At 42.9% G+C, this 23,665-nt stretch overlaps 1 protein-coding gene across 3 annotated transcripts in view; it reads right to left on the bottom strand.

Moving 5' to 3' along the window:
• Window positions 1-326: 326 nt before the first annotated feature.
• Ap3s2 (adaptor related protein complex 3 subunit sigma 2) overlaps window positions 327-23,665 on the bottom strand; it is a 55,096-nt gene continuing 31,757 nt past the window's right edge. Inside the window, exons 5-7 of one of the 3 annotated variants that reach the window (XR_003300717.2) lie at window positions 11,685-11,792; window positions 9,380-9,966; window positions 327-654 (exon numbers count right to left, since the gene is read on the bottom strand). Coding sequence is in view for 2 of the 3 variants with exons in the window: in XM_026388262.2 (XP_026244047.1) it covers window positions 9,838-9,966; window positions 11,685-11,792 (237 nt within the window). In the remaining variant the exon portion in view is untranslated. Of the gene's footprint in view, window positions 655-8,157; window positions 9,967-11,684; window positions 11,793-23,665 lie in introns of those variants that run through there. The other 2 variants (XM_026388262.2, XM_026388263.2) reach the window with 2 other exon arrangements.

The raw sequence follows: 23,665 nt of genomic DNA, 5'->3' as shown, positions 1-23,665 counted from the left end.
TGACGCACTGGGATTTTAGGCGTGTGCCACGGCGCCCAGCTCTGAGAATTTTTTCTTTCTCTTTTCTCTGTTCTTCACACTGAAACCAGATACCAAAATGAAAACATAATCATTCCCTCAACCCCCCAAAATGCAGACAGACCTTTCCAGGGCCCACTGCTGCCCTCAGGGTAAGCTCCAAATCCCTCACCTCCCCCAGCCTCAAATTCCCCACTCTTGCTCTCGGCTCCTTGGGGACCCTTAGTCTGTGCTGTGTGGTTGACTGTGTCTCCCAAAGTCTGTGAGATGGAAACTTAAAACTCTCGGTGCAACGGTGTTGGAAGCAGGATCTTTAATAGGTAAAATGGTCACAAGAACTTTACCTCCTGGATAGATAAAATCTTATCAAGATGGGTTTGTTTTAAGAGTCAGTGTGCCTTTCCATCTTCCTCCGTGGATTTATGCAGGGTGAAGGACTTCCCTGCCTCCAGGATGGTGAGAAATAAATTTGTATTCTTTGTAAGTTAGAGTCTGTGGCAGTCCCTTACAGCAGCACAGACACGACAGTCTGCTGCGCTGTCCTCTGGCACCCCATCACACCACAGCCTGTTGGACTGGCGAATCTCCTCCATGGTCCAGAGATATACTTTCTCCAGAAGGTCTTTCCTCATTTCCCTGGGAAAAGTAAAGAGTAAGGATCCCATACACAAGCTCAGAGCCACCTGTACTCAGGGCATCCATTCTTTCTGCTGTGAGAGTTTGAGAATGGAGAACACATTGGTCTCTTCTAGCCTCGTGAGAATGGTGGAGGGGGAGTGGTTGGGGGAGAGAACAAACATGACAAAGAAAACAGTGATAAGAATATCAATGACCAAAAAAAAAATTTTAAGTGGGGGGTGCTGGGGATTGAACCCAGGGTTTCTCTACCACCCAGTTATCCTCCCAGCCCTATTATTATTTTTCTCTTGAAGTTGCCCAGGCTGGCTTGGAACTTATGATCCTCCTGCCTCAGTCTCTCCAGTTGCTGGGATTACAGGCATGCGCCACCCCTCCCGGCATGACAACCTAATGCTTATCCAGCTCATACCATTATCCTGGCTGCTTTTCATGCACTACTTTTTTTTCATAAACCTGCATGTTATTTGCTTTAATGAAGTATAGCATGCCTAGAGAAAAATACAAATGCTAAGTGGAGAACTCAATAATGCTTCACAAAATGAACACACAAGGGAAACCACCAGCAGATGAAGAAAGTGAGCCCTCAGCACCCCAGGAATCCTGCTTGCATCCCCTTCTGTCTTTATCCTTCTAAGGGGGCACCACTATCCTTGCAGCTAATGCCACAGAATCATTTTGCTTGTCTTTGAGTTCCAAATAAATGAAATCCTACAATCCCCTTTCTTGTGCACCTGCTTCTTATGCTCAAGGTTGTTGATTTATCCAAGTTGCTGTGTGTAGCCCTGGTGTATTCTTTTTCTGGCCTGTGAGGTATTCCATTGTTGGTGGCACTTCGGTAGTTTATAGGTTTTGGTGAGTATGCATAGTGCTGTTGACTCTTTATCCACATCTTTTGGTGGACAAAAGATCTGGACACATGTACTCCTTTGGTCTCACTGAGTCACAGGGTCAGCAAGTGTTAATTCCAACAGGTTTCACCAGACAACTTCTTAGGTTTTCTACCAGCTGTGCATGAGAGTTCTGGATCAACACTTAATTCTCACAACCACTCTCTGCATGCAGTGTCAAGGAAAGCTGTCCTGTTTCTTCCCCATTATGTGATCCTGGGGCTGAGCCTCCCTCTCCTTTGTCACCAAAAGGTTTTGTCCATGACCCCAGCTTCACCAGAGGTATCTGCTAGGAGTTTGCCTCTTGGCAGGTTTGTGGCCCTGAAGTCCAGTGTAGGCAGTGCCAATAGAGTGTTCCAGAAGATTTTTTACTTGTGACCTGGCTAGTTTTGTTATAGGCTTTCTACTTTCCCTCTGAGTTTATGAGAACTTCCCTTTAATGTCATTTCTGGGTTGGGTCAATGGTTTGCAACTCATACAAGGATGCTATTTTGTTCCCATGTGGAAACAGAAGCACAGAAAGTTTGGGTCTGTTGTTCAAGGTCACACAGCTGAAAGCAGCAGAGCTAGGATTCAAACTAAATTTGCATCTCATTCAAAACCTTGTGTCTATAAAGTGATTTCTCATAATTTTCCCTAAAAATTAGAAATACATAACTAAATGACTTGCTCCTGGTCACACAGTGAATCAAGAAGCCAGGCCTACACTGGGGATAGAGCTCATTGGTAGAGAGCTTGCCTAGCATGTGCAAGGCCCCAAGTTCCATCCCCAGTACCTAAAAACAAGAAGATAAGTCAGGCCCTGTGACTCCCCACCCTACAGAAGTTCTTGCCCTGGAGGGTGATTGTGGAGCCTCAAGATGCCTGAGAGAGTACTAGGGTTGCATTTTTTCATGTATTTGTTGAACAATTCCTTATTTACTGACAACATGGGTCAGATACTATATTAGGGACCAGCAACACAGTAGGAAAAAAAAAAAAAAGAGAGGAAAAACCAGAGCTGGTTTTGCCTATAATGTCAGGCAATAGGGCCTCGAAGGATGAAGTGAGGCGCTGGACGGAGAGTGCCTAGGGAAGAGTGGCATGTTAGTCAGATTTTTGTCACTGTGACCTAAATACCTGACAAAAACACTTGGAAAAGTTTATTTTGGCTCATCATTCCAGAGCTTGTCCCATGTGTAGCTCTGGGCCCAAGGTGAGGCAGAACATCAAAGCAGAAGGGCCTCAAGGAGGAGCACGGCTCTACTCATGGTGGCCCAGGAAGCAGAGAGAAGAAAGGGGGAAGTGGCTAACAAAATCACACCCTTCCAGAGCACGCTCCCAGTGACCCACCTTCTCCAACCACACCCCACCTGCCTACGGTTACTACCCAGGCGGTCCATTCAACATAGGCTGGACTGACGGACGAGGTTCCAGCTCTCACGATCCACTCACTTCACCTCTGAACACTGCTTCATCAGTGCAGGAGCTTTGGGGGACACCTCATATCCAAATAGTAACAGGTGGCATTTTAGCCAGGCAGGACTGTAAAGTCCTCTGAAGTGACACTTGGGCAGGCACTAAACAAAGGGAGGAGCCAGGGGGAGCTGAAGACAGGCAGAGAGCAAGGGCCAAGACCCTACAGTGGGCGTGAGCCTGGCACATTTAAGGAACTGCATGAGATGAGGCTGGAGGGAGGCAGTGAGGCAGAGCTTGGTATGACGTGAGGACATAATGGCAGTGAGGCAGCCATGCGAGGCCGTGAATTCTGTTTTGAGGCTGGCAGGAAGCCTGCAGAAATCTCTAGATGCTGCCAGGTCATAGGTGGTTGATCAATGCATTAGAAGGTTCGTGCTGGCTGTTAGGCAGTGAGACGGGGGATAGGAGTCTGAGGTGAAGGCAGAGAAATAGCAGAGGGCTGTGAGGAATCTGGGCAGGGCATGGGCTCCAGGACACTGACACTGAACGGCATTTGTGGCTGGTGGTGAGTTCTCAGGGACAGAGAACTTTGGCTTGGGGCTATGAAGGGATGAGAAGATAGGGGCTGGGATGCCTGGACCTCAATGAGGGACAAAGCTGGGGCTGTAGGCCAGAGCAACAGTGCCACCTGTGAGGACACGTGGAAGCCAGGGGAGCTGTGTGGTCCGAAGACAGGACCTGGCCTGGAGCCAAGGGAGTCCAGAGCAGCTCTACAGGGCTGGGCTGGGCTGGGAGTGAGGTGAGTGACATGTCAAGAACAGGTTGTAGAAGCTGGGGTTGTGGCTCAGTGGTAGAGCACTTGCCTAGCAAGCATGAGGCACTGGGTTCAATCCTCTGCACCACATAAAAAAAATAAATGTCTACCTGTGCCAGGCTCAGGTTGTGATGCCAGGTAACGTCACAAGAACCTGTCTGTTTGGCACAGAGTTGACGGGATTTCCTTCCAACCCTGTAATGTCATCGTGCACTTTAAACAGCTGCTGAGCTGGGTGGCAGTTTCTTGGGCCAAGGCAGGTGCAACCAGTGCAAAGAGGCAGACAAGCTGGGAAGCCCAGGACGGGTTCTTAGCTGAGAACTCCTGTCCCCAAAGGGCTGAGTCCAACACGGAGGTTGGGGGGGTCTAGCTAATTGAGGAGTCAGCTACACTTCCCAGTTATGCAAAGCAAATTCCAGAAAAGCTGGTTTAGCAGTTGGCAGTTCAAATTCAACCTTGCTTCAGTGAAGAAGACTTGTGGCCCCTGAGGCCTGAAGCCAGCTGCAGAGCCTCTTGGAGGGTTGGAAGGGTGTCAGGCACCTGGAGCCCTGCACCTGAGAGGTTGGGAAACACTTTCACATGGGCACTGCTCAGGACAAAGGGTGACTTTTGACAGTACCTTGGCTTGGAACCCCACTGAGACCAGGTCAGTGGCCACTGTTCCTGTCCTCCCTCTGAAGCACCCTTCCTTGAAGCCCCTTGGTTATTACTACCCTTTTGTCCCCTCCTGTTTCTGCCAGGACTTGAGCACCAGATATGGCATCTCTCTTCTTTGGACCACTAACTTCTCACATATTCCTCTACCTCAACTTCCATTCCCTCTGCAAAAAACCCAATGAAGGCGCAGCCTGTTTGTGGAGCTCTTTGTGGTCCTGCATCATGATCTGTGAATCCTCATAACAACCCTGAAGCAGGGATTACTGCTCCCCCCAACACCCCACCTTTTTGTACCAGGGATTAAACCCTGGGGTGCTTAACCACTGAGCCACATCCCCAGCCCTTCTTTTTTATTTAGAGACTGGGTCTTGCTAAGTTGCTTAGGGCCTTGCTAAGTTGCTGAAACTGGCTTTGAACTCATGATCCTCCTGCCTCAGACCCCCAAGCTGCTGAGATTACAAGCGCATGCCACTGTGCCTGGCGGTTGCCCCCTTTTGATGGATGAGGAAACTGACCTTTGGAAGGTTCTGGCTGCATTACACAGATAGATGGTGACCCTTGCAGCCACCTTATCGTTTTGACCTTGTCACACCACTAGCTACAGCCACTTCTTCAATGTTCTCCATTTTTGCTGGCTCACTTACCGGGGCTTGGCTGAGCAGCTACAAGCCCAGGAGATCACCTCTTCTTAGTCCCTCTTCCCACTGAGAGTCCTCCCCTGACTAGAAGTCACTTCAATGACTAGACATTTCTTTCTTCCCCTGCTCATGGGCTGTCCCCAGCCCTCTCATCCCTTGTAACATCACTCGCCCTCATGAGGGGATGAACACTCTTCCTCTCCTGTTCATTAAATTGTTTGTGGACATCTGCCCCTAGACGACTGCAACCTAACATCCAAACCCCTGAACACTAACACTCCACCTCCACCACATCCTTCTCTGAGGCACCATTTCTGCCACTCCTCCATCTGCCAACATCAACCAATGTCACTCTTCTCCCTCCCTCACCCTTCACAGCCATCACCTGCCCCCCTCCACTTCCTGCTTCCAATGCCATCACCCTGGTTCTCCTTTCTAGTGTGCACAGGGCCCTGGAGAGCATCAGCTGAGAGATTGTAAGAATTAATTACCATCTGCCTCAACCATTCACTCATTCAACAGTTATTTATTGAGCAGCTAGGACAAAAAAGACAAACTTTGCCCTACCCCCCAAACTTAATCCCAGAAAAAAATAACTTAAAACCAAACATGTCAGAGCGCCCTGGAAAAGGTAAGGCTGAGTAGTGACAGGTAGTGTTTAACTTGGGGTGCTGTTTTACACTGGGTTATCTGTAAGGCCCCTCCTCCCCAAAGAGGCTGGCATGACTGTGCTGGGCTAAGGTCAACCAACAGGGCCAGATGGAATATAACTTCCAAGAAGGTATGCCCTCAGTTTTGGTTAATAAAGATCCAGGGACTTTGTTTCTTTGTACTTGGAAATACTTGCTGCTTCCAGAGATGGGGCTAAGTGGTAGAGTAACAGTGTTGATCAGTCTTTTTGCTGACCAATCTTTTCTTAAAATTTGAACTGTATGTCATTTCCCCTTACAAAGGGAAAAACTGAAATCAGAAAGAATTAATCATTTCCATGCAACTACCTCCCTTGAGGGGCCCATTTTCTCATCTGCCACTTCTGTGAAAACACTGCCCAAACAGAGCCTTTAGCCTGAACCTTAAGGACTGCTATTCAAGTATCTGTGAGCACCGGCCATGTGCTGGTGTTCAAGTGTGGGTAGACCAGAGGCCTACAGCCACTACAGTGAGATGGCTTCCCTCAGGAGGTGGAAAATGGTATTTGCTAAGAACCAATATGCTCCTCTGGGTCTCTCCCATATTTCTATGGCTCTCTCCCTTGGTTATTGCTAAACCTGGACTAGGCCCACTCCTCTCTTTATTTTCATGTACCACTCACTGCTGCATCTTATCTGAAAGCCATGAACATATTGCCATACTGAGGAAATCCCCACTAAACACTGGGCAACGGATTAAGATTTAGCCAGCAAACTGGTTTTAGCCACATTCCTGTGCCTACTCCCTGCCCCCACAAACTTGGGGGGCAGCCAGGGCTAGAGAGAACTTCCCTGGGCTGGCTCTGTGGGTGGAGGTGGTATACAGGGAGGATTGGCTCTGCAAGTGGCAAAGGCCTGCCTGAATAAACAAGAACTTTCCAGAACTCAAGACATCTTGGGTGTGGCACTCACAGGACCATGGCCAGACCCAGAAGATGGGCTGTTCTGGGCGTGGCCCAGCCAGCATGTAGCCAGCCAATGGTAGGAAATGGATACAGTCATTTAAATACTCCACATTATCACAATCACTGATTTCTCCACAGCTCCAGTTGTACTCTCAGATAATCATAGGCAGCTAAGAAGGCAAGGCCTCATTTCCCTCTTATCTTCAGAGCCTAGAACTAAGTTCAATAGGCAACTAGAAACTGTACGATGGAAGAATTTCAGATTTTAATTAGTGTCAGTGAGCATTAAAAGTCCAGTATTATAAACCAACCATCAAGGGCCAAGGCATCCTAAAGTAAATCCAAACCTAGATTTTTTTTTTTTTTTTTGGTAATGTGGATTGAACCCAGGAATGCTCTATTACTGAGCTACATGCCCAGTCCTTTAAAAAAAAAAAAAATTTTTTTTTTAACATTTGTTTTAAGAACCAAGTTGCTCAGGCTGGCCTCAAGCTTGTGATTTTTCTGCCTCAGCCTCCAATGTAGCTAAGGTTATAATAGTAGATATGCACTACCGTACCCCTACTTTTATAACTGACATCTCTTAGCAGCAAAATTTATTCCTTTAAAAAAAAAAAGCCAAAGAAGATTTTCTCTTTAACTACTAAAAAAGGAAAAAAAAAAAAAGATGTTTATGGTTTTGCTGATAGCAGGAAAAAAAGCTAGTTGGATTTAAAGGCAACCTCAAGTAGTTAATGAACAGTAGTATTGTGACTGGTCCAGATGGATTTTTTTTTCCAAGCAAAAAATCAGTTTTATGAATTTTAAGAGGTGGTATGAGGGAGGTTGCCCGGATGCTTACTTTTATAATCCACATGGCTAGTCAATGATTTTTGGGAACCATTGTTTCTGGTAGGCAAAAAATTTGAAACCATGACTATCCCAGGAAATTCGGTTCACATGACTGTCTTGCAGTAATGCATTCAGCCACCTAACAAATGAACTCAAGAATGGTGACTTTTTTCTAGCTTTGTGACCCTCAACACAACACTTAACACTCTGGGCTTACACAGTTAAACTGAAGGGAGACAGAGACCCTTTTCAGCTCTTAGTTTATGATGTGGTCACTGGTAGAAAACCAAGCCTGTTTTTATCAGTTTGTGAGAAGGTGCTTAATCCCTTTGAGACTGAGCTTCCTTATCTATAAAGATGATAAAATTGGGAGAAGCCACTTTCAGCAGTGTGGGGGGAAAAAGGACTTCCATAGTCAGGCAGGCAGATGGTGTCAAACCTTAGCCTCCTGTAACTTTAAAGCAGGTTACTGGACCTGAATCTACTTTCTTCACCTGCGAAATGGGGATAAGAAAGTCTGTCGTAAGAACTGTTGAAGAATCTTGTTTATTCTACCTTACGGTAGGTACAGAGTAAATATCAGTTACCTTTGTTTTTTTGTACCAGGAATTGAACTTAGGGGCACTCTACCACTGAGCCACATCCCTAGCACTATTTTTGGTATTCTTTTTTAGAGACAGGGTCTCACTGAGTTGCTTAGTGCCTTGCTGTTGCTGAACTTGTGATCCTCCTGCCTAAGCCTCCAGAGCTGCTAGGATTACAGGCATATGCCACCATGCCCAGCATCAGTTGCCTTATTTTATTCCTATTTCATACTTGGCAAACATGAAAGGGATATCAATGTGCTAAAAAAAAAAAAAAATTCAAATCCCTTAGGGGAGTGTTGTGAGGGGTTTGTCATCAGATTGATTCTCCCATTCTTCCCCCTTTCCCACAAGAGGCCTACCTTCTGGTCAACTGCCTATCACTGAGGTTACCACAGTGGTGCTGAAGGAGTAAGGACAGGAAGCTTCCAGGAACAATGGGCACAAACCATGGGAAGTACTGTTCAAGAAAAGAAAAATGATATGGCCCTGACACAGAGTCCTGCTAGGCACCATCTCAGGCCTGCTCTGCAACAGCTTCAGGAGGCCTGAGGAACCAGTTTGGGACACCAGGCTGGGAGACTTCCATCAAAGTGCAGTTAGCTCCCTAATCTCAAGGCAGCTCTCATCATTCCTGAGACCTGGCCGGCACGACAGTGTGGTGGGACAATGTGGAGTAAGAGGTCCTACTATGAGCAGTGGTTTTAGATTCAAATTATCCATAGGAAGAAAGACTCTTTGCATGTAAACATTTACAGGTCTCCAAAGCCCTGGGAGACTGTCACCTGAGGGAACTGGAAGTGTCCAAAGTCAAGCTCAGGGAGGGAGAAGATGCAGCACTGCTCCAGTCTTCACCAGTGTGTTCCTGGTCTGGACCCTGCAAGGGGCCCCAGATCGCATGTTCTAGAGGCTGGCACTGGTGGCATTGGGTCTCCTACTGATGGGGGGGACTCATTATCACAACACAGCAACTGCTCTTAGGAAGGGAATGTGTTTTAAACTTGGGAAGAGTCATAATCCTGGGATATTCCACACATTGGCAGCTTTAACCTCTAACAGTCACAGGACCTCTTCTCTGGGAGGAGGATCTCTCTGTGGTGTGAGGTACCTCCTTTATCAGCAGAAGTATGGTGAAATGAGCCAGGCTTATGATTTAGATTATGTCCTGCCTATAAACACCTGTGAGAACAGAACTGAAGCCACAGGGGATGTATTTAACAGGAGGCGATGACCAGACAGCTTGGTTATACAAAAGGATTCTGTGTGTAACCCTAGGAGAGCCTGCAGGTGTCTGTGGTTCTTATATACCCTTCCCTTACTTGCCACATCCCAAGGTCTGAAGGGCTGATCCTCTTCCCTAGGTGCTTGCCACAAGTAAATGCCAGAGGACCTCAGAAGCCTGTGGTACTGAAGAAGAAAATTTTAGTCAGAGAAAGTACTCAGCTCTAGTGATGGGATTCTGGGCCACAGGTGGGCTTGATCCACACAGTCCTCAGTCCCTGGGAGCAGCTGTGTGCAGGAGGTAAATGTGCAAGTGGCCTGGCCACACTGACTGCCTACTCACATCACCAGTGCCATGTATACAGTGGCATGACTGTATGTGCGAGAACTAAGCGCTCCACACAGTGGCATCTGAATCCCTTCCCCATTCCAGGCCAGATGGTCTTCCCAGACAGAAAGGTTCAAGGTCCTGAGGCTTGACTCTTCTAAGGCTCAAAATGGATTGTTTCCAGACTTGACTGTCTTTGTCTGTCTTAAGGTCTCCAACCCTCCACCCTCAGACAAACTGGGACAGATTGGGGACTTTGATGTTGATATCGCCAATGTTGATGTTCCGTGGGATCTCAGGCAGATTCATGTTCTTCACAGCAGACACGGCCCGCGCGGGTGCTGCTGAAAGGCCACCCTGAGGAAAAATGAGAGGTGAATGTGAGACCATTCTCAGTGACATCTGCTTAATGCTTTCAAAACAAAACAAAATACAGATGAAGGAGACCTAGAAAAATTCCAAACTGAGCAAACAACAGAATTTTAAAATTTTTATCCTTATTCCTCAAAGGCAGCCAACAAAACAATCGTTAAGGTAGCTGGGGCTTGGTATGGGGGACCCAAAGCCTGAGCTCATATCAGACTGCAAGCTCCTCCAAGATAGGGCTGTGTCTTATGCAGTTCCAGAGCCTCAGAATCTAACAGCATTTGGTCCATGGTGGGTGTTAATAGATACTGGCTAAGATAACTTGAAGTGGTATATCCAAGCTGTAAAGAGCATTGAGGAAGTGCTTTTCTGGTTACAAAACAAAATCCTTTCCTCAAGAGACAATCTTATAGACAAAGGCAAAGCCACAGGTTCATTCAAAAATGGAATGTCACAGCTTTAGGGCAATTGCTTGCCAACTAAGAATGTGATATGGAAAAGGGCTGGCTTTGGAAATGTCATGTGGCAATAAGTTGGGACACATGGACGTGCAGGAGGTGGAGTGTAGCAGACACAGAAGACTAGTAACAAAAATAGCAGAGACATCTGTGACAGGCCTACAGGCTTACTCCCAGTGTGGGGAGGGGAAGAGCTAAAGTAGGCTCTCTAAATTATTTCCCCTATTAACTACTTTTAGGATATGACTCCAATTCCACCCTCACCCAGCAAATCTCCGTTTCTTCTGGTTTCCAAACCCCTTGCCTCTGACTCACTCACTATTTCTGGAAGTTTTCCAGACTGCCTTTCTCAAAAAACTAAAGCTGCCACAAGAGCTGCGGTCTGGAAAAGCTTCCTCAGCAGGACTGCCAATCCTCACGTAGAGAATTCCTTGTTTCGCAAGATCAGGTTCCATCATACAAAGCAAAGAAACTCTTTTTTAAGACACTCAGATAATTTAAGAGGTAATTTGTTCTGCTATTTCTGCATAGGTGACTGCTTGTCTTTGACTGAGGAAGGGGTCAGAAAGATGTCAAGGGGATAGAACTAACTTCACTGAGAACTTCTTATCAAGCCCAGCCCCATGAGGATGGATTGGGAATGAGATTTTCAAATGTGGCCCCAACTCTGCTGTGGCCCTTTAGCAGGCTAGCTGGAAATGAGGACATTGGAAACTCTGAAGATATTGGCTGTGAAAAACATCAACCTGCCTGAGATCCCATGGAACATCAACATTGGCGATATCAACATCAAAGTCCCCAACCTGTCCCAGTTTGTCCCAGCATATCCACGTGTCCCAGCTTATTGTCACATGACATTTCCATGATAAATGGCTGCTGGGAGATTAGAGTCATATAGCACACAAACTAGGAAACCACAGTGAACCAGAGAATGGGATTCTGGATCTCTCCAGGGAGCATGTGGCTTTAAGAGAAGAAATTACAAACCACAAACAGGCCATCACCCCCCAAGCCAGAAGCTGTGTGCCTTCCTCTGCTATTTGTCTTTTCCATTCACACTTCCATCCTGAAAGTCTAAGACTTCAACTCTCCTGACTTGCTCAATTTTCAGGACCAACCTCCAAGTCAATAAGTTTTGATGGATACAAAGGAGTGAGAAGATGAGGATAAACCATTTCCTAAGGTTCCACAGCAACACAAATTGGCACTTGCACACATTCCTTTCTCTGTCCAGGCAAGCACACAGCTCACCTCTGATTTCTCCAGCCTGTTTTGAGCTTCAATCTGAGCCACAATTTCATTCATGTTTGTTTCCAACACCATCCCACCCATCACCACCTCCTGGAGGATATAGTGCACCTAGAAGGGAAGCAAAAATCAGAAGGTCAGCACATACTCCAGTGATCAGGGCACAGCCCATGAGGTTTCCTTGTCCTGCAGCAGCAGAGTGGTCAAGTGGGGCACCTGGTCCTGATTCACAACTCAAGACTCCTAAGCCCCCTTTCCAGGGAGACCACAGGGGTCTCTTCCCAACACGGCATATCACACAGCATAAATAACTTCCAGCAGCAGCAGCAAAGGCGCCTGGCTACGTTCAAGACAGTGAGATGGAAGCTGACACTTTGGAGTCAGATACATCTTGTTTAACCTCCAGCTTGCTATTTCTTAGCCAGGTGCCTTGGGAAAATTATTCTTTCAGAGCTTCAGCTTCCCTCCAGGGCTACACTGGAGACTGGATGAAATAACTAATGAATGAAGCATCTTGGCTGATGCCTGGCACACACTAGACTCTATGGCAGTTTTCACTACTAATATCATCTTCATCAACACCAACTGCAGTCATCAGGTCCAGCTATGGTGGATCAGTCACTATCTGAACAGCTGAAATGGAATATCTCCCAAGTGCCTTAAGAAGGATCCTCCAGCCTACACTCCATTGGAAGGAAGTGATCAGAGGCAAACTACAGCCCATTCCTGAATTACCATCCTCACCCTGTGTCTTATAACTGAAATAAGAAGTAGGTTCTACATACTTTTCTAATTATACATTCATTTGTGCTCAGGTTCCACCCAGCTAGTTGTTCTTTGTTTAGTTGCTCTAAACAAAGCTTAATCCCAAGGTACTCAACTGCTGTGATGGAACAGAGCTGTCTCAGTCACTGTAGCCCAGGGTGTCAGGAAAGCTATCATGGAAAACCCTGTGTGGGCTAAGTCAGAGGTGCCCACTGGGTAGCAGTTCATATTTCAAATCAAATAATATTAACATAGCCTTTACTTTACTTTCCATCAAGTTGGAAAGAAAGCAAGCACCACCTTCTATTGTCAGCTAAGTGCCAAATTATTAGAGTAGTCCATAGGAGGCGAGAAGGAAAAAACAATGGCTGGAGAGAGCACCGAGCTTCAGAGACAGTGTGAGAAGCACAGGTGGCTCTGATATCAGAGAAGTAGAAAGAGGATTTCAGGTGAAAGGTCCTGAAGAAGTACTTCAGATGGTCTATGGACAGGTGTGGGAGCTGCTGGATCTGGCTGGGAGGGCAGTATCAGTAACGGAAAGAGTGAAATCAAGGCTGAGAAGGTAGTTTCCATCTCCAGCCTGGGCACTAATGACATTTTGGGCTCCATAATTATCTGCTGAGCTGTCCTGTGCACTGCAGCATATTCCTGATCTCTGCCCAGTAGATGCCAATAGCACCCTCTGGCTATAACAACCTAATGTCTCCAAACATTGCCAATTGTCTCCCAGGGGGCACATTCACCCCAGCTGAGTACCAAAGGTCTAGTCTTGAGTTAAGTGCCAAGTTACTTTCTAGGCAATGAGGAGTTGAGAAAAGAGAGATGTTTGCATCTGAACACCTGTGCATTTTTTTTGGTCTTGATTTGTAACTTTTTTGTTCTTTTTAGATGAACATAGGAAAGTTATGGCCAGTTCATTCTACTGTCTCTCCTATTCCCATCCACCCGCCCCCCCCCCTTGCTTTTCTTCATTCCCTTTGGTCTAATTCAGTGAACTTCTATTCTTCCTTTCCCTTATTCTGTGTTAGCATCTGCATTATCAGAGAGAACATTTGGTCTTTGGTTTTTTGGGATTGGGACCAAAAAATTTTTAATTTAAAAAATGAACAAATTCTGATATTAAGAGAGAAGACTGGGTTTCAGTCTTAGTCACTTCTGCTATTTGATTCTGAACAAAATACCTAAACTTTCAGATCTACAAAACGGGAGAGCAGTGTGGTGGCACAAACCTGTAATCCCAGCATCTCCGGAAGTCGAGACAGGAAGATTGCAAATTCAAGGCCGGCCTTGGTAACTTAGCAAGGCCCTAAGCAACCTAGGGAGAGCCTGTCTCAAAATAAAATACAAAAAGGGCTGGGGATGTAGCACAGTGGTAAAGCACCCCTTGGTTAAATCTCCAGTAACTAAAAACATAAAACAAAAGGGGGTTTAGCTCAGTGGTAGAGCACTTGCCTAGCAAGAGTGGGTTGGATTTTTAGCACTGCATACAAATAAATTAAAGAAAGACCCATCAACAACTAAAAAAAAATTTTAAAAATTAAACAAAAGGAATGGGAGAATCTCTGCCTGTGTTGAAAAGACTACATCCAAATGGAAGATTCCCAATGCATATGTGTGGCTAAGCAATGGATTCCTGAGTGGATGAGACTGCTGTAGTTTCCCTGGCCAGTTCCCTTGATGCTACACAGCAAAGCCAGCTGACAGGGAGGAAGGAGTTCAACCTTGGCCTCACTGGAATTGAGGGAGAATGGAGCTGAATGTGACATCCCGAAGACTGAATGCCCACTAGCTTAGAATGGAGCAAACTCAGTTGCTATTTCCACTTGACAATTCTTCCAACTTAGTAAAGCAAGAGTATTCACAGAAAAGCAGCAAGATTTAACTACTTCATCTTTAGCTCCCAGGAACCGAGAGACTTGTTATCTTAAAACACCTCTTTACTTGGGAACAGTGGTGGTGCCTATAATCCCAGCTGCTCAAGAGGCTGAGGCAGGAGGATCACAAGTTCCAGGCTAGCCTGGGCAACCTAGCAAGGCCCTGTCTTAAAGTTTTAAAAAGGCCCTGGGATGAGATGGGTACAGTAGTGCACACTTGTAATCCTAGCAACTCAGGAGGTTGAAACAGGAGGATCACAGGCTCAAAGCCAGCCTCAGCAACTTAGCAAGACTGTTTCAAAAATAAGAATAAATAAATAAATAAAAAGGTCTGGGGATGGAGCTCAGCAGTAAAGTGCCTCTGGGTTCACCCTCCAGCACCAACAAACAAAACCCTCCAAATATAATGAAAACAAAAACAAAAACTTAAATGTTGCTGAAGATCACCTAATCATATAAAAAATGCTCACAATAAATTGCTAAGTACAAAAAGGCAAATTATGCTGGGCACAGTGGTGCACTCCTATAATCCCAGTGGCTTGGGAGGCTCAAGGAGGATCATGAGTTCAAAGCCAGCCTTAGCAAAAGCAAGGTGCTAAGCAACTCAGTGAGACCCTGTCTTTAAATAAAATACAAAATAGGGCTGGGGATGTGGCTCAGTGGTCAAGTGCCCCTAAGTTCAATACCTGGTACCCACCCCCCTCCAAAAAAAGGCAAAGTATAATACCTGGTACCCACCCCCCTCCAATAAAAGGCAAAGTATAATACCTGGTACCCACCCCCCTCCAAAAAAAGGCAAAGTATATTATTGAAAAATCCATCATCTGTATACTTAAGATGAATGCATAAAATGCATTTGACTTTTACATCTGCACTTTTTTTTTTTAATAAATGAGCTTGTGATAGATCAGTTCTTCCTGCTTTTCCCACAGTAAGCAGAAGGAATGACATTAACGAGGGATATTTCCTCTGATCTTGGGAAAGGAGGACACGAAGGCAGGAGCATCCCATGCACATGCCCACATTGAGCCTCATTAACCATTTTTCTGTCTTTACATGCCCTACACATGAGGTGTTCTGAATGTTATGCAATGTGAATTATGCATTACTTATATAAACAGAAACTTAATTGCCAAAGTCTCACATTTAGGTAATTTACAAAATGTTACATAAGACTGTTTTGAAACTATTTCCTAGGGAATTACACTGTTTGCACTTCCCCATCAAAAAGTAGCCTTTGGATGTATGAACTGCATGGCGGTTCCACAAAAAATGAAAAATAAAATTACCATATGACTCGGCAAAAGAACTGAATGCATACATCCAAAAGAACTGAAAGCAGGAACTCAGAGACATTGGACATCTATGTTCATAGCAGCAATATTTGACAGTAAGAATGTATAAACAAAATGTGATGTATCCATGCAATGGAATATTACTCACCCTTTAAAAGCAAAAAAATTCTGGCACATGCTACACATGGGTGAATGTTGATGTAACTATGCTAAGTGAAATAAGCCAAGACACAAAAGACAAACACTGTAGGATAGGGACTTAGAGTGATCGGATTGGTATAACAAAAAATAGAATGGAGGCCATCAGTATCTGGAGGGAGATAAATGGTTATTGTTTTTTAAGGTGTACAGAGATTTGGTTTTGCAAGATAAAGCTCTCTAGAAATACATGGTTGAGATGGCTGCACAACATGAATGTGCTTAATTCTACTGATCTTCGAAAGTAAAAATGGTAAAGACGGTACACTTTATGTATATTTAATTATAATTTTAAAAAGAAACAGGCTTCTATCCTAGTACTTTTAATATTTATTATTTTTTGCTTAACCAACCCCTTTTTCACAAGTAGAAAATGCTATCTGATGTTGAGCATGTGCTAAGTACTTACTGTTATTTATATAAATTTTACGATGTTCATCTAAGGTAGGTAAAGTAATCTTCATTTTATATATAAGGAAGTCAATAAAACTATTCCTATGGCAGGACTGAATGCTGAATCTAGGTCTGCCTTCCTCAAAAGCTCACATTCTGCCCTTTAGATGGCACGTCCTCAGAATCCCAAACTGTCTTCTATTCTATTCATTCCTGACCTCCAATCCATAGAGAATCACTTTAAATATGCCTCTAATATGTCAAAGATCTTGTATGATTCTCCACAAGGCCTAGAACAATGCCCAATGCATTGTTGTGCTGAATGAATGAAAGCTTTCCATATGTCGGAGTGGCATATTTCTTCAACTTTAGGGGCTTAGATACCTATGACAGTGTGGTGGTGAAGGCTTTATGGAGAAAATGTAGTAAAAGATCCAATATATGATGTCACAGGGACCAGTAGTGGGTTAGAAGAAAAAAATCAGTTAAAGATTTCTAATTCATAGTCAGGCACGATGGCGCACGCCTGCAATCCCATCGGCTCAGGAGGCTGAGGTAGGAGGATAGCCAGCTCCAAGCCAGCCTCAGCAAAAGCGAGGTGCTAAGCAACTCAGTGAGACCCTGTCTCTAAATAAAATATAAAAAAATAGGGCTGGGGATGTGGCTCAGTAGTTGAGTTCTCCTGAGTTCAATCCTGGTACCCATCGCCCACCAAAAAAAGTGATTCAAATGTGTTCTAAATGTAAAAAAGAAATTAAAATGCAAACTTCATTTTCCAACAAAACTAAAAGATAATACAAATTCCAAACCCCAAATAAGTGGAAAAGGTGTCAGAAGTAGAGAACTCAGGCCAGGCCTCTTTTGCTTCATAGAAGGAAAGGAAGAAAGGATGCTATAAAGAGAGGATGTGGGAGCTGAAGATGTCAGAAAGGCCTAGAAAAATACTTTCTGTAGGTAAAACACATGTCCTGTGTTACCAAATTCCTTGTTTGTGGAGGGCAGGAACTTCCCTGGAACAGAGATGGAGCTATATGAGAAACCATATAAATAAGCTTTATTTGCCCCACAGAGCTGGTCTCTATGGCAGCAGAGAAGAAAGTCTTTGTATTGTGAAAATTATTTAGTGTGTCTTCATTGGCTGAATAGAAATAAAGGGTAAGTCAACTCACACAAAACCCTAAATCACAGGAATACTGCAGCCAGCCTGAAACAGTCTTGGTATTTCCCTCAAGCAAGAATCAGGAATCCTAGAAATAGCTGGTCCCTAAAAAACCAATCTATTTAAAGATGTTATAAAAGAGAAATATGCACAGGATCTATATACGTATACAAAAAGAAAGAAAGAAAAAGAAATAGAAAAAAACAAATGGTAGACATTGGAAAATACTAACATGGAGCAGTTAAAATTTTAATGAAGTATTCTGCAAAATTAAAAAGACAAAACATAATGAATGAAACAGCTGTCTCTGTGAAGCAAGGGCTCAAAGCAGACATGCAAGAGCTTAGGGCAGGGGTAGAGAGAAAAGAAGAGAAGATGTAGACTAGCAGAGCTCAAGGAAGAAGCTGAAGGAAAAACTACTGCTACAGAATTGAAGGTGAAAATGGAAAGCGCAAAAGGGAGAAAAGACACTGCTAAAAAACACAATAAGGGGGCTGGGACCGTAGCTCATGGTAGAGCACTTGCCTTGCATGTGTGAGTACTAGGTTCTATCCTCAGCACCACATAAAAATAAATAAATAAAGATATTGTACCAACTACAACTAAAAAAATTTTTTAAAAAAACACACAATAAGGATCAAAAAGAGAAGAGCAGGAAAAAGGTTATGAAACAGAAGAATTAAAAGAAATAAGGAGGGGCTGGGGTGGCAGCTCAATGGTAAGAGTGCTTGCCTAGCAAGTGTGAAACACTGGGTTCAATTCCCAGTACCACATATAAATAAATAAAAATAAAGTTCTATCAACAACTAAAAAAAATAAAATTTAAAAAAAGGAATAAGGAGAAATGAAGTTAGAGAAGACAGCAAAGGAAATGCAGCATATGCATGAAGGAAATAAACACCAAAAGGTAAATACATGTAAAGATTTGTTCATAAAGATCACAAAAAGACAGAGTTCACTGTGTTTCTCACCTGCAAGAGGTCTGGAATCTACATACCACAAGGGCACAGGTATGCCAGGGAAAACACCCAAATAGCCAGTGCCAAAACATATCTTTTAGATAAGGTTTCTAGATTTCTGCAATCAGGCAAAATATCAAATCACTTGAAAGAGAAACAAGCCTTACATGACAGTGTAACATTTATAATAAATGTGAGAGTATAGTAATGTTATTATCTATATATTACACCTTGATGTATATGAGGATCAGTAAAATACAGAACTCATTTAAGTTTAGAAAACAAGTAGTTGTCTTTAGATTTTGCTTAAATTTATTAAGCATTATCAGATTATTTTGTAGAAATATCAGTCATAGATATCATACATGCATAGTGAAGAAACGTCATGTTTGAAAGAATATAAATGTTTTTCTAAATCAAAAATCACTATTTTCACTTTTGAATACTGAGAAAAGAATTATATGAAATCTATTTTTGATGTTTAACACTGAAGTGTAATATTTTAAACTTTAATTTTTTGTTGTATTTCAGTTTACGTTTAGGTATTTTTATACACTGAGCCACATTCTTAAGCCCTCTCTCCACTTTTTCAAATGTTGAGACTGTATTGCTAAGTTGCTTGAAACCACACTAGGTTGCTGAAGCTGAGTTTAAACTTCTGAAACTACTCAGCTTCCCAGTTTGCTTGGATTACAAGCATGGACCATCATGCCAGGTTTATAGTGCATTTTTTTTACCTATATTTACCTTATGTATGCAATATGTCTTTATAACTGAATATTTGTTTATATGTTAACACTCATGTATTGCATCCTGTTGTTAAATGTCAGATATAATAGTGTTGACTAAATGTTCTATGTAACAGTAAAACATACTGTTGAGTAAATAATACTCTGGCATCTGTTAATACTTTTACACATTTTAAATAAACTTAATGTGGAATACAAAAAAAAAAAGAAAGAAAGAGAAACAAGATCTTGAAAATTTCCACATTAATATTTAACATTAGTGGAAAAAGGGCAATTGCTCACAAAACTCTCAAGAAGCTGGGCACAGTGGTGCTTGCCTATAATCACAGTAGCTAGGAGACTGAGGCAGGAGGATCACAAATTCAAAGCCAACCTCAGAAACTTAGCAAGGCCCCCAGCAACTTAATGAGACCCTGTGTCAAAATAAAATGTGAAAAGGGATATGGGGTTTTGGTTCAGTGGTTAAGTGCCCCTGGGTTCAATTTGGTACAAAAAAAAAAAAAAAAACTCTCAAGAAGATGATGTGTAACTCAAGGATTTTATACCAGTTGAGTACCAATAAAAGTAACAGGATGGGAAATACTGTGCTGAGTCTTTCTTTCTTGAGCAATCTACAGAAAGATATACTTGTGACAATCTACCCCAAGATGACTGAAAAAAATCATGGCACAAAGAAAAGACTGGCAGTGAGCGCTAAAGCTATTTAATGAGAAGACTAAGAATAACATAGGATCAGGGCAACAGAACAATGTCAATGCTCCATGACTTGCCTTGCAAATGTAGAAAACCACAGCTATCAAAAATTAGAAAGAAAAGGGGGTAAAAGGAAGGAGGCAGACTAAGAACACTGATTTCCTCACTTTCAATGACTTCCATTGGAGTATTACAACTCAAATAATGAAGACTTATTATGACGTATATTGTGACTTTCCCCATTAAAGTCCAAGCCTACCATCATTTACTATAAACAAAAATTTGAAAGCCACCAATTAAGGGCAAGAAGATCTTCTCTGCTGATTAGAATTCTATGCCATTATTGCACAAACTCACTCAGAATGGATCATCTACAATATCCAGTTTCTCTAAATAAGGAAAATTTCAATGCCTACAAAGCAGTAAGCATAGAATGCTTCGAGAGTGATTAGGATCTCCCACCACCCCCTCATGGTTTCAGATGCATCACCCAGTGTTTTTTCCTTTGCCTAAATGTAATTCTATGTCATTTCCTTTTTAAATAACTTGTCTTCCTAAAGCATCCTCCATATTAGTTTTCATAGAACAATTCTTTTCTTCTCACTGCTGATTCACCTGTATATTATTTAATTAAATTATATAACTCTAGCACCAGTATACTGGCATAAACAGATTTGAAAACATCACAACCACCCTTTGTACATAAGCACAATGATTTTACTGCTATAAGTTAGCAGAGGATGAGCAAGCAGCTATCCATGGAAACCTTGTAAATCAGTTATGACCTTTTCTACTGAATACGAAGTGGACTGGACCAGGACAGATGGGTAAAATTTCTTTGAGTAGAGATAGAGAAGACTTGATAAAACTGGAGGTTGCCAAGCATGGGTGTGGGAAGCAGATAGCCAGGAATCGAAACTGAACTCAGGTACCTAAAAAACTAGAGATATAATCGGAGCACAAAGAAGGGTTTTATTAAAGAGCAGGAGTGACTGATGAGTGCCAGCAGAAATCTAGATAAATACCTGAAAGAACACTGAGAGTTAAAGTACCAGATTAACAGAGGGGGGCTGGGAGAAAAGGAAATCTGGAATTGGAGTCATGTAGATGATAGCACTCAAAACCACAGGAACAGAGGAGGGCAAGAAGGCAAAAGTCTTTACGAGCCTGAAAACCAGCCTAACAGTGTGCATTGAACAAATTCGAATTATTAAGTGGTAATTCTGTTTTCTGCTAACTCAGCAATTGTCTAAAAAATGACACCAGCAAAATTTATTTGGAAGCATCTAACAGAATTTAAACAAAAGTGCATTCATTTCTTAGTTTTGGCAAATCCAATAGTAATTTGACATAAAAAAAATCACAACCAGGAAGAGTTTTACCTAACATAAAGATTAAGATATCCCAATAAACTAACAGAATAGCCTGATACAAGGAGAAGGAAAAGTAGAAAACACTGGGTGGTGCATCTGAAATCTTTTGTGAATGTGTGTGGTGCTGGGTCTCACGCTAGGCAAAGCACTCTTCCACTGAGCTGCCTCCCCGTCCTGAACCTGAAATCTTCTTCTTTTTCCCCTCTGTAGCTGAAATTGTAAGAGGTAAAAATTTCTGTTGTGATGTTTTTCAAGATCAAAAGCATAAATTCATGGCCATGCTTTAAGGAGTAAAAGCTGGTGTTTATATTTCTGTCCTATTCAGGTTTTCCTCTTAAAAACTCTCAAAACAGTCAAGAGTAGGGGTGATCTTGGCTAAAATACTCCTGACTAGACTATGTAGTCTAAACTACTCTCACATCTCTGTGCTCTCCTTCCACACACCTGGACATCTGCAACCTTTCAGTTTTCATTTCTGGGAAGTTATTATATCGTCCTCCCTCTCCTGAAGGTGCATGCTTTTGTAACTGGATCCACTGGGCATCCAAAATGGCCCCCTACTTATTTTCTGTCAACAGAAGTTATCTGTTTAAGATCACACTCCCTAGAGGCAGTATGAATGCCCCAATCAGGACAGGGACACAGAATTTTTTACTTAAGCTTTCTGTGACCAAGTTTTCTAAGACATGAAAGGAAGAACATCTGGTGTAGCATGAGGATTCAGCAGTGTTTGGGGACAACTTCAGGGTTCCTGGAAGGTATGAATCTCCTGAAAAGCTTACATCAGAGTTTCTGTGGCCCACAAAGGCCTGATGAATAGCTCTACTGTAAAAACACACAGAAACAGGAAAATAAAAATGGAAGTCATCAGAAGAGAGTTAAATGTAGCTAGAGTGTATGCTTAGTAAGTGAGAGACCCCAGGTTCGATTTCCAGTACTGTAAAGTAAATTAAACTAAACCAAACCTGTCTAACCTGCTGGGACATCCTGGTGGAAAGTATTTCTCTGAATTAGAACACAGGTTAGAGTGCTGCCAACTTGATGCTATTTGCTAATCCTAATCCTCACTACTTTCTACTGTACTTCTTGCTAACATTCTTTCAGGTTAAGAGGCTAAGACTCAAAGGTTGGGCCAACTAAATTCAAGAAAGGCTAAGGCCTCTCTAAGTTCAGTTAATCACTTTCCTCTCAGTGACACCGCTGTGCCTAGTATGGTTGTCTACTGAGGCACTTAATTAATTCAGTGTACTGCCATTCAGTTTCACTTATCTCTTTTCCTTGCACATACTAAGCATATGCTCTACTGTTGAGCTACACCCTCAGCCTTAGACAGTTATTTAACTCTTTTCTGAAGAATTACAGTCTTATTTTCCTGTTTCTGTGTATTTTTACAGTAGAACTGCTTATCAGGTCTTTGTTTTAAAGAAGCAGCAGCTCTGATTTAAGATTTTCAGGAGATTCACACCTTCCAGGAGCCCCAAAGTTGCCCCTAAGCACTACTGAATCCTCAATCTATACCAGACATGTTCTTCCTTTCTATGTGACAGCTACCCAGAAAAGAAAACCGAAAGGTTGCAGGTGTTCAGGTATGTGGGGAGGAGAGCACAGAGATGTGAGAGTAGATTGGTGTCTCATCAGAGGAGTTGACATTTTAGCAGAGATCACAACTACTCTTGACTGTTTTGAGGGGTTTTAAGTTTAAGCAGCCCTGCTAAAGTACAGAAAGCAGGCCAAGAAGGCAACCTGTTTTGTAAAGATTTTTTTATTTTAGGGGGCACCAGGAATTGAATTTAGGGGCACTCAACCACTGAGCCACATCCCCAGTCCTATTTTGTATTTTATGTAGAGACAGGGTCTGAGTTGCTTAGAACCTCGCTTTTGCTGAGGCTGGCTCTGAACTTGCAGTCCCCTTACTTCAGCATCTTGAGATGCTAGGATTACAGGTGTGCACCTGCCTAAGTTTTGCTTTGAATTTATTCATTCATTTATTTTGAGATACAGGAGATTGAACCCAGAGGTGTTTTACCACTGAGCTACATCTCCAGCCCTTCTTATTTTGAGACAAGGTCTCACTAATTTGCTGAGTTTGACCTTGAACTTGTGATCCTCCTGCCTCAGCCTCCTCAGTCACTGGATTACAAGGGTTCACCTTCTCCTGAACTGTTTATGATCTTCCCTGGTCTTCTTACCATATATTTCAAGTTTTCTCCAGATGTCAAGGCATTCATTCATTTTCACCAAAAGAACATAATGTGTAACAACATCTATTTTCAAATATGTTTAACATCAGTGTTAAGAGATGGGAGGAGGAAATAAAGATAAGATGTGAACCCTGCTCTCAAAGGGTGTGGAATTAAGGAAGGGAGATAAAATATATACAGATTCAACTATAATAAAAGGAAGACTGTGAAAAGTACTATGACCCAAGTATAATATACTCTATTAGGTCAGGGACAGGATAGGGGGTGGTTAAAATTAACTGGCAAAGGCGTCCAGGCAAAGGGAATGGTAAATTACCTAGCATCT

Source organism: Urocitellus parryii, chromosome 6, assembly GCF_045843805.1.
Source record: "Urocitellus parryii isolate mUroPar1 chromosome 6, mUroPar1.hap1, whole genome shotgun sequence".
Lineage (NCBI taxonomy): Eukaryota > Metazoa > Chordata > Mammalia > Rodentia > Sciuridae > Urocitellus > Urocitellus parryii.
Note: the sequence above shows the minus strand (reverse complement) of the source record. Positions and strands in the feature narration are given on the sequence as shown.